The following is a 16,418-nucleotide window of genomic DNA, read 5'->3' on the forward strand; positions in this document are numbered from 1 at the left end:
TAAAAAAAGATCTAACAAAAGAATTTATAGTAAACATCCTTTATAACAAATATGCCGCTGGTGAAAATAACTAAATATATTTTTATCCAAGTCACTAGTAGTATAATTTAGTCAAAGTTCTTGTCATATGGAACACACTATCAGTCATTGAGTTTGTTGTAACAAATACTGGATAAAATTGATGAGGGATATTGGTATTTATATGACTGATACTTCATCAGTGTGTCAATGAATAAATACATCATCATACATAATTTAAAAATTTACACATATCCCTTCCCTTAGTTCAATGTACATCACTCTGGAAATCTGTACATCGATTGCTTTAATTCAGACATACATCAGGAAACACACTGTCTGGTGGTGCTGAATATGCTTTTTTCAATATCATTTTCAAGGTCGTTTGGGATAGCACAGTAGTGAAAGTGTTGACTTATCAGGCCATAAACCCAGTTCCATTCCCCATATGGTAGAATGTGTGAGACTCATTCCTGGTGTCTTCACCTGATATTGCTGGAATATTACTAAAATGGCCACAGGAACTCTGCCACCAAAATTTTGACTAAACCCATCCCATAATCACTCACACAGTCTATCACTCTATATAGTATATCTAAGTATAGAACATCGAAAAAACGGTACACCTACGTTTCCAGGTGTATAAAAGTGAAAGAATGAGAACATGGGTAATGTGGAGTGGTCAGTGTGTGAAACAGCCACGAGCCGTACCTTGTTAAAATCAAGTCAGGCTGGTAAATCTCCACAGTCACTGACCTGACTGGCGTCATGGCATCATTTTGTAAATATATCACTCTCTTGATCTGTTAAGTTCTAATACATTTTCAAACCATGCACCCTTATGGCCAGAATATTATCAGCTTACCTTTGAGTAATCTTTTGTTTGATCTGAGGCTAGTGAGTTATTTTGTGGGCTAGTAACTTTCAGGCATAGCTAGCCTGACTGACTAGCATTTGGAAAACTATTTCCGACCTTGGCCGTGATGTACATGCTACAGATAAATCTTGATCAATGCCTTACCCTACATTGTAACTTTGTAATGGGTATGATAAATTGCTTTTAACTTTGTTGCTATGACCTTTTTTCTTTGTAAATAATAAGGTAATGAAGAAATATGTACTTGAAGAAACTCATCAATACTTTGGAATTGCAATGTCTATGTGAGCAAAATGGGTCTCCTCCTTCATAAAACTTTTAACTCACTCACTCACTCGCTCAATGCTACATGGCACTTGGAATTACAATGTCTATGTGAGAAAAACCTGGTCTCCTCTTACACAGCTGGAAAAATGCTGACATAAAACATAATCCACTCACTCACTCACTCAATGCTACGTGACTTGCATCTCCAAGAATCTCACAGCAATTCTAAATTAAACATTTTTTCAGGTGAGCGAACAGGATTACCTGTTTCACATACACCAAGAGCAATTCTATCCCAGTAATACAACTCATGGTTTGAATCCAATACAGATCCCGATAAAGCACTGTGACACGTACTCCTGAAAAGCCAAGTCTCCCTATAGCATTTTTGCTGAGCTTTAATCCTTCACGTGTTCTACTGCCATACACTCTCTTGGTGACAAATAACCCTAGTTCGTTCTTTATGCTATGTATGAATAATTCATCTCAATAAACTTTAAACCCGACGTGTGCAACGTCACATGCCGCGCATACCGCGTCGCGGAGTTGACAACCCAAACCTTGAAACACCCAAACGTCACCCCTCTTCAACCCCTAAACGAGTCAAAGTTCTGCTATTTTTCGTCATCAAATCAAACTTTACACCTACGTTCCTATCGACCCTGGAATGTGTCCACAAAATACACCAAATAACGGGTAACGATTGTCGCTAATTCTTTACACGTTATATATTTCTACCTGTTTATAGATTAGGAAATTACTGCGTCAGTAATCAGCTCTATATTTGCCTGTCTCAAATGATAACAAACCAGTCCAAAGGAGCAACTGGAATGTATGTCACCGCAACCTATGTATATGGCTGTGTTGCGTTTTTCAAGAACACGTGCGCTTGTCTGCTAGTTGACACAGGCAAAATGTCGGCCATGCATCAGTTTTGCGTATATATTCATGGATGCTAGTGGTTAAAGCGTTCGCCCGTCCGCTGAAGATCCGATTCCCCACATGGATACAATGTATGAAGTCTATTTTAAGCGTCCTCGGCTTTGATATAGCCGGAATATTGTTAAAAGCGGAACAGCACCTTCCTCACTCACTCACTCATTGTCACACGTACTGTAGCTATATGTATTCCAGTGGGAGGTAAAAATTAAACTCACTCCTTGCTGTGTGAAAAAACACGTCTACATTCATGCAGAATATCGTGATTTGCAGATTCCCCGACATGTGCACTTGAAGACATACAAGGAACGCTCCCACATTCCCTGAACGTTTTGAAAACCCTCCAAGCTATGACGTTTCCTTGACCCGAGTTGTGTAAGATACAAGAGTCGTGTTGTCATGAAATGAGTCCACAAATGGAGACATGTACGCGACTTTGATGGCATTGTGTAAAATAAGAGGCATGATAAATCCGCCTGACTCCCGCCATGCCCAGGACTGAACTTACAACTGAATCTGCCCACGCTTTCACTTCTCACAACCAGGTTCTTGTGTTCGTTTCAGAATGAACATATTATGCAATGGTTATCAATATGAATGTACACACACCCCGCCCATACTTCAAACAAAAGAAAACGTCCACAGAACACTGCATTGTCATGGCAAATAAGTGCCTAGAATTTCGAAGCTCTCTTACCACTAAGAAAGTCGTAAGTTAATATTAATGTAGGGCACTTACTACCATGTGCGCGCTAGAAGATCTTCGAAAATCTTGTCCCAGGCCCCTGTTTCTCGCAAACAAACATAAGTCTGATTTTGACTTAGGTTAAGGATTTTATTCAAATTTGAGAAAATGAATGTACATGCATTTCCCGGAATAAACTGAAATAGATATTTGACTCAAATATTGTAGACAATTTACGTTCAGTATATAGGTTACTTGAATTGTTTGGGCCTTTTTTATTCTAGAAAGCTGTGGAGTTTCAGCTGTTTCAAATTGTCAAACTCAGAAAAACTTAAGTTGGTTTCGAGAATTCTGGCCCAGACACCACAGCCCATACCTTCGTGCCCTAACATGGCGAACATGAATTAATTCAAAGCAACGTGGAGCATAAACATGAGCTGATTTGTATTTATGTAATTTTGCACTGACTTATTGGAACGAAAGCCTCGGATTTTGCACGGATGACCGTCCAGGAGTGCGCGGTACAATGCGTTACTGTGTTAGTGATCAAGAAATCAAGTCCAGAAGAATTACGTCTAGGAAGGTTTTCTGACCTTTCAATAAATTTGTTTCCTCAAATCGTTGCGGGGGTCGACGATACAGATCTATTGGTGCCTTGTTTTCATACGCCACATTTGTTCCCGAGGCCCAAGTCAGGAAATTGAACGGTTTCAAAGACAAAGATAAACAACAAAAGGGCCCCCTGATCAGTCCATGTGGGGTGAGAACTTAAACCACAAGATTACCTTCAAAAATTCCAAGTGAACCTAATCTAGAGAGTTCGACCCCACGGCAAATCTGTACAAAATCTGTAATCTATGTTGTGGCCACCTTGGCGTAATCAACAAGGACTCAGAACACATCCTTGTATCGCCCTGGTCCCCAGTTCGCCGATAGCATGAATTTATCAAATTGTTTCTTGGTGTGGCTTTACGTTATCGGGAGACGAGGCCCTTAAGAGCAACAGGAGGGGGCAAAATTCCGGGTTGCTATTACCCAGGAAGATTGGAGTGGATTTATTCAAAAGTTGTACGAAGTGTTTTGAAATCTTCAAGGGTGATGACTCATAGGCCATGCTTAGACATATTTACAACGGCAATGTCGAGCAGGGAGCTTAGAACAAACGCTATGGCGTAGAGACGCGTGCCGTATATTACTTTTATAGACGCGTGGACAAAAAAACAGTGATAAAACTTCAAGGAATTTATCTCAAGAGACCTAACCTACGTGGCCACTACAAAAAACTACTAAACTGATGACGAAGCATTTTTTGCTGAAATCCGGTTCAAAGGGCACCCAGATAGCAAATTAGGGGCGCACCTGGAAGGATTAAGACAGACCTAACATTCTACTGCCTTCAGTTAAGAGATGATTTTGAAAGGTTAGACTTCCACCCGTACTGTGCTTCACAGCTGGTTTCACTCCTTCTACATGAGTGATGGAAGAGAACACCGTTTTGAACATTATCCAGTAGATATGTAACAACACTGATATTAGAACAGAAATTAAACACCTTAAAATTAATTAGACGTTTACGTGAAAAGTGCTGATTAGAAAATGTGATAAAATGTACAACCCAACTTACCTTTCTGGGAGGAAAGGTCCTGAGCCCAGACCCTCGAAGCGTTCGAAGAGTTACGTGCTGTCGCAACTTTATTTCATCACAAGTGTGCGAATTAAGTAGGCTGCGAATGCTTTGCGCATCGGGACCCTGATGTCCTCTGTCTATATAGCTATAGCATGAACACTGACAGTAAGAACGGCTTTAATCATTAATCAACACATGATAAGCGATAGGGCTTTGTCTGAGATACCAGGATCCAGATTTTCGAAGCTCTCTTAGCGCTAAGACAGTCGTAAGTGCCTTACATTAACATGAAAGTGCGACTACCTTAGCGCTACGAGAGCATCGAAAAGCTATGTGGCCAAAGGGTAATGTCATGGCGAGGTATTCATGTATTCATCGGCAGGCAGTCCTCTTGTATAATTATAACCATTCTTCGCCTCGTTGACGTGGAAGTTTAACTTACCATATATATCAGTGTCATACAAGACAGAGGATTGTGCATGCATGCCAGTTTCATATTCTAGTGTTTATTCTCCAGCAAGTGGATCTCGTTTGTGTATCAATGTAACGCTCATATGCGCATTCACCAGCAAGTGGATCTTGTTTGTGTATCAATGTAACGCTCATATGCGCATTCACCAGCAAGTGGATCTTGTTTGTGTATCAATGTAACGCTCATATGCGCATTCACCAGCAAGTGGATCTTGTTTGTGTATCAATGTAACGCTCATATGCGCATTCACCAGCAAGTGGATCTTGTTTGTGTACCAGTGCCCTGTATGTGCATGCCAATGTATGGTTGTGTATGTGTGTGTGTGCGTGTGCGTGCACGCGCGTGTGTATTAAAAGAAGTTGTTTTTCGTTTTTATCCAGTGTCATCCACAAACATGTATTCACTATCAAGTTAGTTGTAGGTTGTACAACACTGTTACACACAAGATTACATTCACTTCACACATATTCTCTCATCCGTATATATATATATATATATATATATATATATATATATATATATATATATATATATATATATATATATATATATATATATATATATATATAGGTTTTGGTTTGTTGGTTTAACGCCACACTCAGCAATATTCCAGCTATAAAGCGTGATCTGTGAACAATCGAGTCAGACAATCCAGTGATCAACAGCATGAACATTGTATTTGGGATACCAAGGCACATATCAACCAAATCAGAGTCAGCCAATCAGGTAGCCGCAAATTACGACAAGCAAGTAACTCAAATTTTCACGGGTCCGTTTATATCTTTGTTAAGATCACTCGTCTCTAGTCTTAACATAATAGGTAAATTCAGTGCAGTATTTCGAGAGTCGTTTCCTCGATGCGAACCACGACCCTTCTACTTCGAACACCTGCACGAATGTTTCTCCACGTACGTCCCGTTGTGTATGTACCCATACCAGTTTCTTCTGTCGTATGTATGATTAATGCCAGTCCTAGATCAGCCTGCTGGTGATGTATTGCTAGGCGGGAACTGTTTGGGCTTCATATGCCCTTGGGCGATGCTAGGGTCAGTGTCAAAATGAAAACATTCTGTATAATAAAATCTAAAATATTGAAATTAAATATTTCAAACCTTGACCAAAGCTAACAATAAACTAATCGATAACGTATGTTTCAACATCGACTTATATTCGATATCAATATTCCCCGAATTTTCAAGAGTGTTTCCACCAGTGTTTTATTAATTTACGACTAGCGTCTTGACATGGACCCTCATTTCTGTTGAAGTTCAAGTGGAACAAAAAAAACCCTTTAACCTGACAGCAGCATCCACGTGTAGTCTGTTGTTAGGCAGGTTTGTTTGTAGTGGATCCACTTTCCCCCTTGTATAGCCCACGAGTTGCAGGCGATGGATCAAGTATATCGCTAACGGCAAGTAACAAAGATGTACTATATGCCGATGCCTGAAAACCACGAAATTTGGTTGGTTGGTTGTCAGAAACCGCTTAAAGAGACTATTCCGATGACAAAGTTTACATATTTTGTTTGCTTGTTTGTTGCTATCGCTGCATTAAGCAACATTCCAGCTATATGGCGGCGGTTTGTAAATAAACGAGTCTAAACCAGACAATCCAGTGATCAACAGTATAAACATAGATCTATAAAACTGGGACACGATGACATGTACTGTGTCAGCCAGAGTCTGACCACTCGGTACAGGTTGATGTGATTTGTACTGAACAGTAAAGTAATTCCTGTCCATTTGACTTCGCCATTCTTGGCACATTCAGTTTATCTATCGCATACTCATGCACATGACTTTCCCCTCGCTTGAGACCCGTGAAGGTCCCGGGGTGGAATAGGTCTTCAGCAACCCATGCTTGCCATAAAAATCGACTAGGCCTGTCGTAAGAGGCGACTAACGGGATCAGGTGGTCAGGCTCGCTGACTTGGTTGACACACGTCATCACTTCCCAATTGCGCAGATCGATGCTCATGTTGTTGATCACTGGATTGGCTGGTCCAGACTCGATTATTTACAAACCGCCGCCATATAGCTTTAATACTGCTGAGTGCGGTGTAAACTTAAACTCACTCACTCTTCGCTTGAAGTTAGACCAAATCTGTGAATGGAGCCCGATAAACAGACGTTTTAAACATTCACAGACCGTTAGTGAAAATCCCAGGTCTTGTGAGGAGATTACGTTTAAAAATGACCGGACTCAGCCTCTGCTGAATGAGAGCTGGAAATAAAAGCTTCCAATTACCTTCTCCCTACGCCCGGATCAAGTTCGAAACAATTATCTACAAGCGAGGTGTGCTTTTGTTCCCAGATGAGAGAGAAGAACAAATACACGCAACGTGCTTGACAAAGAAAATAGACACAAAAAGGCCTATGACTGAACGGCAGCATGTAAGTGATGAATGAACAAAGAGGTTTGAAATTTCCATTTAAAAACAAAGGTTAAGGTTAGGCTGAGAGGGGAGGGGCAATACTCACTCTCACTATCTTTTATCTTACGGAACTTGGGTAGGTAAGTAATTTTAGGATGACAGATGAACGCTTGAAAGGAAGTATGTTTTCCCTTTTTCCTTCCCTCCTTTGTTTTTATTTTTGTGGAATACAGGATTGTATTAAATGGTCTCATGTACAAATGTGAAACCTAGATGCTTCAGACACATGACTAACGGAATCAGGTGGTGATTCAGATGATTCTCTGGCCCAGATTTCATTACGTACATCCTGCCTTAATAGAGAGTGGGGAGTTAAACAACAAACATACAAACCCCCCTAAACCATGTTTTGTGTCGGACCATTAATTTTCAGACATTTAGATATCTTCCCACGAATCCTGATGTGCTGTTTCCTCTGTCAACAGGAAGCACAGTATTTTACATAGCACTATACGTCACATGACACGTCTTGCTATATCTGGACTTAAACACACAAAACATCGGTTGGGGTAAAACCTGGTTTGTTCCCAGCACCATTACCCCTTGATTTAACCCTCCGTCTGTCCAGCACAGGGCGTGACACAAATGTTCGCCCAAGCGTTTGGCATACGTTCTAAGAGCGATTTAATGGGTGTGACCGAGGGTTGATCTAAAAGCCATGAATTTCATCTGAATAATTTGCGGTTATAAACAAGCATCAAGCAAGGACTAGACACGGGCAACCACAGTTTCGAATACGAATCTCCTATGTAGTCTCCAACACGCTACGTATACATAACGCAGATTTTCTTTCCAACGTACAACCAGAAAATAAAAATGGGGGGCTTCCTCTGGACATCATTCAAATAGGGGAAAAAACATTAATGGACCCTTAGAAGCCTTCCTCCTCCACGTATGCAGATAAATTACGGGCTGAATATGAAAGCTCACGCAATGATAAGCATTTATGGAAATACGACTACCAAAGAATTATATTCGTGTAACTGCAGGTGGCGGTACCTTTTACCTTTTCATGTTTATCTTAGGAAGAAACACACCCCGATTTAAATGAGGATTTCATAACGAGAGTTATGTGGTTTTAACGAGGGGTCCCAGTCAGTGAATAGTCCCCGTCGCTGTCAGGCGACCGTGGTCTCCTTGGCCATACTGTCAAACGTTTCAAGTGTCGACAGGGACTCTCAGTTGCCTATGTTTTAGTATAAAGGACTTCTGAAGAATGCGTAACTCGGAAGGCAGAGGGTGCATGCCAGACAGTCAATAGGCGCCCAGTACTAGTTGCCTCGGAGTCAGGGGCGAGGGGTGCGGGGCGTTCCGTGTTAGGGTACCCGCTCCCTCACAATGAAGGGTCTAGACCTAAAAGTATTGCGAAAAGGAGCCTAAAAGCCACTGAGACAGGTTGTTTTTTCGGGATACTAATTGCTGAGGCGAATAAGGAGAATTTATGTTTGAAAAGCAGGTCGCGCATAATGCATTCTTCAACACACGCTGGGAAAAACTATCGTTGGATCAACTTTATATTCATCGTAAACATCAAAGGTGAAACCTGCGAACATCGCTATGGTGGTAAACTGTGAGATAGATATTTGTAGCTAGACCATGTAAAGCGAAACGAAATAATATGAACCTATTGACAGACCCCAATTATTGATAAAGAACAATAAAATATGTTAAATTTGACAAGACGAATGTTCTGCAAATTGTAACGGCAGGATATGTTTTTGAAAACGGCTATTCTGATCATCATTTCGGAATCTGCTAAAACTGTTGTCTATTAAACACCAATGCTTGTTTTTGATTGGTTCTTACGTCTGAGGTGAGTAGGATAACTGATATCTGAAGCCAGGTTTGGTTCTATCAGAGGCTTCGTTGGTTGTGCGTGTCACAGTAGAACAAAATGAGGCAAATGCATTATTCAAAATATTCTCAACAGTTTCATCCACTGTACACTGCCATGAGTGCTGAAAATAATTCCCAACCAAATAACCAAATACTGACAGCATTGTTCTAGAGTTCACATCAAACAGCGCCTTCAAGAGCAACCCAAGCTAGCATATGTGTCATTCCATTGTGATCCTTCGTGTAAAGACAAACAGATCGTAGTGTTCCTATGGCTTAAATAATTACGTATTCTGGGCTCGAAGCTAAAATAGAAAACCATATAAAGAAGTAAATAATTTATAATGCTGGAAGGCCATTGAGGAATAAGTACAAAGGACGCTCTCTTCTTCTCCAGTCAAGCGTTAGAATTCTTGCGCATCAGCAACTCTCAGAAGAAGCGTAAGGTCAAATTTTCTGAACTTCTTACAGAACGGACCCGCCCAAATATATCATATTAATGTCTTTTCACAATGAACACAAACAAACAAAAACTTGTTCCCAACGTGTCAAAGACTGACCTACTGTCTTCCGCAAACCGAAACATGTTCGTATCCGTGTTGTCTACGATTGTTTCGTGTAAACAGATGTTTGACATATTTTCATATTCAACATATATATTTTTATGTTGTTATCGCTTGTTGTATACATGAAAGCATGACATATAGAGCTGGTAACTTGACAGATTCAAAAGATGTCGCGAAATAATAAGAGCAGAGTTTAACATCGTGAAAGGCATTTCATGAACAAATGCATTTCTCACAGACGCACTAACGTACATGCACACGCGCACATTTTGTACATGCCTTATTCATTAAAGTTGTAACTATGACATAACACTCTTACCCGCTTTCTATGTATGTCCGCGTGCGCGCACACACGTGTACACACACTTTAAATAACTCTGATTTTCCTGTGTATAACAAAAACCTGGTGAGACTTGTACTGAATGTTAAGAACAATATTCATGTACAGAACAGTCGTGTTCTTCAACACTGATTCCAAATACGAACCAAATTTTAGCTTCCTCTGTAATGACATGGCCGTAACATTGCCACCAAGGGGAGGCAAAAGTTCATAACTTTACTCACTCTGCAAACAGTGAAATATATGCATGGATGAGTTACATACATATCTGAGTGAGTGAGTTTACTTTAACACCGCACCAAGCAATATTCCAGCTATATAGCGTCTCTCTGTAAATAATCGAATCTGGACCAGACAATCCAGTGATCAACGGCACGAACATCGATCTGCGCAACTGGAAACCGATAACGTGTCAACAAAGTCAGCGAGTCTGGCCACCCAATCCTGTTAGTCGCCTCTTACGACACGCATAGTCGCCTTTTATGGCAAGCATGGGTTGCTGAAGGACTATTCTACCCCAGACTTTCACGGGTCTACACGTATCTGAAAACGCGCTTGGAACTCTATTTAAGTGGGCACGAGGTAGTGCTATCTTTGTTAACTGTGGTGAAAGCAGCTGATACTTAAATGCCTATCACTCAGCAAATTAACAGAAATGCACATTACTCAAACCTTCCATCGTCATAACATTAATAAAGTGAGTGAGTGTGTTTAGTTTCATGCCGCTTTTAGAATCATTCCAGCAAATATCATGACTTGCCTGTGACGTGCGAACGCTATAACTACCCCACCGACCCCTACAGTAATAAGGATACATGTTGATAGACAAGCACTGCATGGAAGTCAGATCATAATTACTGATTACGATGAGACTGTGTTTACGGATTGATGAGTAATAACAGGAAATTATACCATGACTTCAGTAAATACTGGATTGTGATTGGTGAATCAAAGTCATCCAGAGGTATATAATCACGTTAATCAAATTTAGAGCTATTATAATTTCGTTATATACCCCTGATTTCCCAACACAGTATGTTTATCTCCTAATTATACCACTTTTTCAGACTATGATGAAACACTACTGCAGATATGTTAAAGGATTAATATCTGATTAATCACCAGCAGCTGATGCAACACAATAGGCTTCCAGACTTCTATTACACTTCGCAACCAGCAACACGAGAAATTGAAAACATATAAGGAGTATAAATTAAATTCATTGTTTATGCATATATTCTTAACATTAGGTGTTCCATTAACCCTGCCCGTATAAACTTATTTCACAAAAGGAGTCATTGTGGCTTTATTAACGTTATAAGACATATGATAATTATGAGATAACACAACTCCCATCAGGAAATATTCAGACAGGGTTGGCCATAGGTAGAGATCATAGAGGTCGATTGTTAACAATACATCGACCAATAATCACTAAATATCGGAAAAGTAACTTTGAGCAAAAATCAGAAGTCCACAAATTTCAAGTCACTGGTGAGTAGTGCCATGTTTATGTATGGATAACTAACAAAACAGCACCTTGAACATGAATTAGAAGAAATCCGAGAACGATTTTTGCGTTTTACATTAGCCAACTAAAGCTATATTTTATCTGAGCCCACTTGCACAATGCGACCTTAGCGCTACGACTATGTTAAGCCAGTGATGCAGAATAGGGGCCACAATCACTGTAGCGCAACTGAGTCCAGAAGAGTAAAAATACGATATTATCGATACTATAATATCCCAGAGAAAATCGTTCAGAAATCTTAACGAAATTTCCCAATAGCGATCTTACAAGCTTTTATAAAGAATACTCCCAACGTTGATATTATTTCCATAGGTTTTAAAGGTGTAACCTATATTTAACTCGTTTCTGGACAAGGTTATTATGATGACGGCAGTGCCCCTTTAAGGCGACACCGATTGTTCCTATCATATACACCAGGGTCACCCAGCAAGGTCATCCAATGTGCTGACCTGACAACTAACTACAGTTAACCTTCACAATTTATCATGTATGAGATTTGTTTATATATGCCAAACAATAACCCGCAATCGCATTAGGCACAAACCGCAAACGTGTCAATAGAGGCACGCTTTATACTAATGCCTTCGGGCAATAGGGACGATGTCCAACTCTCAATGTTGTGGAGCTCGTACACACACAACCACATTCCCAAATCATTCAGGCGGCTGGAAGTATGTGGTACAGCTACTTAAGAATCTTACAATCCTCCACCTTGCATATATCGGTATCCATAGTAAGCTATCTATAGATTTGTTACAGTTAAAAACTCTTATAGTTCTGTTGAAATGGTTAGATTCGTGTTCAATGCGGAGAAGGAGCACCTGTATACATTACGGGTGGGGACCTGGGACACGTCATTTGATCTTAGGTACCATTGCAGAAGGACATGCTTCAGTCAATGTTATCCATAAGTGGAAGGTTGTTGGACTATGGGGTATGTGTGAACGTCCTCGCGTTTCGTGCAAGGCAGTGGGAGTTGGACCTGTTGGTCCAGAACACCAGAGTTCATGCCTTATTTCAGTCGAATGTTAAATGGCGACATGTGGAATCAATAACTGTCATTGGATATGTGTTAAGAAATCTGTCACAAGCACGATCATGTCTGTGTATTTGCAGCTTTATTTTACAGCATGATTACGTGTTCTGGTCACGTAATAATGAAGTACACTACTGCTCTAATATTAATTCTTACACTTACTTGATGACGTCAGGCTATCGTTAACAGGTTTAACCTGTCATTGAAACCAGAATAGCCAAATGATTGCTCCAACAGAATTTACATCAGCTTTTGAAAGTTTGATATTCATCAAATTTCATACACATCGCCTGAACGGAATATATATATTATACAAAAATTGATTTGTCAGGCAAATATCTTGTAAAAAGACCACCCGAGATGTATCCAGCATTCTAATTTAAATGACAAGAAAACTGCAACAACACTCGATGTATTGTTCAAAAATGGTTTCTTGGTATTCTTTTCCTAAACACTAAAAAGGCTTGTATGGCAAGATATTACATTCAAAGCAAAAGTATAGATCTAAACTTGGGTTTGTTATCCTGTTAACACGGGAATACTGGTTATTTCCACACTGGATTGAAACCAACTATTTGTTATACATGGTAACTTCAAATGGGAAACGTAAAATCCGTTTTGGTGATATTTAATGGCATTTGCTACGTACATTGGGCTGAATGTTAGTATCAGAGTAATCTAAGACATTTCCATGGCAACTAAATTAGTTATTTTTCATACCGACTTCATTGTTGCATATATGGAGTTGTATGATTAATACCGTTTCAAATATGTGAAACTTTCTATACTAAACTAGTTTGCAGCATTGCCCCAAGCACCAGTTTGATATCTCCTGGAATAAGTTTCAGCTTGTAGACATACATATGTCACCGCTTTGAACGTTACTTTTCTGTTGCAGTACTGATATAAATAGGTATCTCTCCGACAGCAGACTGGCTGGTACTTGTATAACATCTATATAACCGTGGTCCACTATCAGTGGTAATCACACCCTCATGGATTAGACTCTGTCCTAGCGATGACGGTAGCAGTTGTCGATAGTAAAGTTTCGCGGGTATAGGTGTGTTAATCTCATCTGCGTTGTCAGCTAAATTTACAAATAATTATCTATATCTTTAATTACATCAGCGGTACATTTAGATTGTCTCCCTGATAGCAGTATGCTGTTGTGTGGCACGCCAGGGGTCACAGGGTCAACACTAAATTCCGCCTAAGGAAAAGACAGCTCGGTTGAAGTGTTTGCTCTGTATGAGTGACCTAGCCAGATGGGTTTTAAACACAAAGTGATATTCTTTTGTAACAATTTAAGGGCTGTGTAAAGAGATGCAAATCATGGCAACAGGAGAAACATTATTTCCGAGAAGGAACGCATACGATACATACAAATGTTCGGGAGACAATGGAAAATTGCTTGATTCTTGAAATTTTACACCACTTATGCATGCTTGGCGACATCCGTGCCGAGACGCTATTGCGACTCAGGCGAGCTGGACCGTGGAGTGTAGCTCGTCTGACAGAATGTGATTAGATGCCAAATTGAAAATGTCACATTCATAAAAAATGCTGAAGAATATAAGACGTGACCATGTTATGGCTAGACACTTGATAGGCAATTGTATCCGTGTTTTATTCAAATAAAAATTAAACCTTAGATGAGGTGGTGATCGGTCCCATGCATGAAATAAAGTAATTACCCCACAAACGTTCTTGCAGAAGTTACAGCGTGGATTTTCAGTTAAAATAAAAAGTGTGTAAATATGCCATTCATCGCGGTCTCCATTATGTCGACTGTCAATAAAATTTACCGCCACACTGTCAAACGCAAGGCGTATTGTTTGTTGCAGTAAAACACACATTCCAGCCAACTGTTCCTGTTCCTTGATGCATAATGCGGTCTAGATACTCTCATGTGACTTTACAACCAACCTTCCCGGACCAACCTTGTCAACAGGCTATCTCGCAGCACGCTAGCAGACGCTTGTCCACAATAAACAATTTTAGCGCAGGAAGTAACTAAAGCGAGATCAGGTCGCAACGTTCATATAGAGCTGTCAATTAACCCCCTTTAACAATACACGCACAGCCTCATGTCCTTGTTTTGAAAACATAACGCATATAATACGAGGATGGTCCTAAACACGTGCTAGAAACTGAAAGTTTGACTCGAACGGTCGTGTTGTGATAACGAGTGTATTGGGACTCACCTGTGCTATATCCAAATGTTGGTTGAGACAGTTCGAGTAACACTGGCCCCAGAGGATGTGTTGAGTGTCCGAAACTACTCCAATTACTCCCAGAAGAAGGGTAATTCCCCCAAAGCAGCTCCCCTTCATAACTACATAGGTAATCGGTCAGATTGCTTCCTCCACAGCTGAAGTTGAGAACCGATCGACTACCTGTTTGATATCTTAGTCGTCTGCATTGCTTGCGGTTGTGCTTAGTAATTGCCTCAAGCTGATTGGCTGCTATGTTTGGCATCGACGTTTCATTGGTTGAGTGGCTACATTCACAAATCTGATCAGACGCTTCAATGCTGGCTGTGTGAATGAATTGCGATCAAACATAGCACAGCACTTGTGTAACGGTTAAATTTCACGAGATGATTACGCAATTCCAGCAAGATAAATATTCAAGTCGTTGCAGCCGATTAGATAGAGGATACTGTGAAGCTGTTTGCTGATGAGATAAACTGTTCATGACTGTCAGAATAAGCGTTGGCTAATCGAAAAAACATATAACTGTACATCAACATAGGATAGATTTAATAACAAGGGCGTTTACAGCTTTTTGAGAAATGGGTGGGGTGGTCGTTGGGGTGGTCCTGGGGATAGTGGGGTGGGGGATAGGCTTGTGGTGCACACTATTAAGAAAATTGTGAAAAGGTGGGTGCACATTTCACCCGAGTTTCATTGGGGGAGGGGGAGTACGCACCCCCTCTGGATCCGCCTATGAATAACCATGAATTGCCAGCGTAACCATTAAAATATTCGAGTGTTATTTTGTTTCAAGGTGGACAATACAAATGGTTTAAGTTAATCACGAAGTTTCAACGAATTTGATTTTTCAGTAATATGTACAAATTAAAATATGCATCCTTGGTTGATTTTATTTCAAATGTAAGTGACCATGGTCTGCCACGACAGCGTCATTGTGAGTGAGCGTGGTGTTACGCCGTTGTCACCAATACCAACGCAGGAAACGAATACCCAATACCCGAAACGAATGACACCCGGATCTTCGGGTAACGAGTGAACGCTTTACACCCACAAGCTACCCCGTTTGATAAACCTGTCACTAAAATGTCAGTGCCGTCATGTCTACCATTACATCTTGACAAAATTAACTGATTAAGATATAGTTATTCAGACAATTATTTTTACAATGAGGCTAGCCTAGGGTTAGTAGTTTTAGTTTTTACAAGTTTTATCAAGTTGACCATCCCAAGAGACTTTTGTGTTGCATTTGATACTGTTTCAAATCAAAGTAAATGTTTAATGTATGACAATGAGCTGTATAATGACATTCTCATGTCATGTTTCAATGCAGAGTTGTATGCTGCTATTGATAAAGTGTTACGCATATAGTTGTAGATCAAACATCAGACAGAATACAAGCTGGAACTCGAAACATCATAGTTAAGACGAAAGTTACTGCTGTTATTTTTAACCAGATCACGTGCTGGCAACTGTCTTTTTGCAGAGTGGTAGTTACACCCTTCACTGTATCTGCCTCATTTACTGTTGCAGTAAACTCAGGAGCCAATTCAGTTCCTCTCTGTATGGGAGGAGAC

General features: G+C 40.2%; 1 protein-coding gene across 2 annotated transcripts in view; it reads right to left on the reverse strand.

Annotated features, from left to right (window-relative positions):
* Nucleotides 1–15,070, reverse strand: part of LOC137281835 (anosmin-1-like) — a 70,982-nt gene extending 55,912 nt beyond the window's left edge. Inside the window, exon 1 of one of the 2 annotated variants that reach the window (XM_067813471.1) lies at nt 14,833–15,070. In XM_067813471.1, the coding sequence (XP_067669572.1) occupies nt 14,833–14,961 (129 nt within the window). In that variant the 5' untranslated portion in view covers nt 14,962–15,070. The remainder of the gene's footprint in view (nt 1–14,832) is intronic. The other variant, XM_067813472.1, reaches the window with a different exon arrangement.
* Nucleotides 15,071–16,418: the final 1,348 nt, after the last annotated feature.

This window comes from Haliotis asinina, chromosome 4 (genome assembly GCF_037392515.1).
Source record: "Haliotis asinina isolate JCU_RB_2024 chromosome 4, JCU_Hal_asi_v2, whole genome shotgun sequence".
Taxonomy (NCBI): Eukaryota; Metazoa; Mollusca; class Gastropoda; order Lepetellida; family Haliotidae; genus Haliotis; species Haliotis asinina.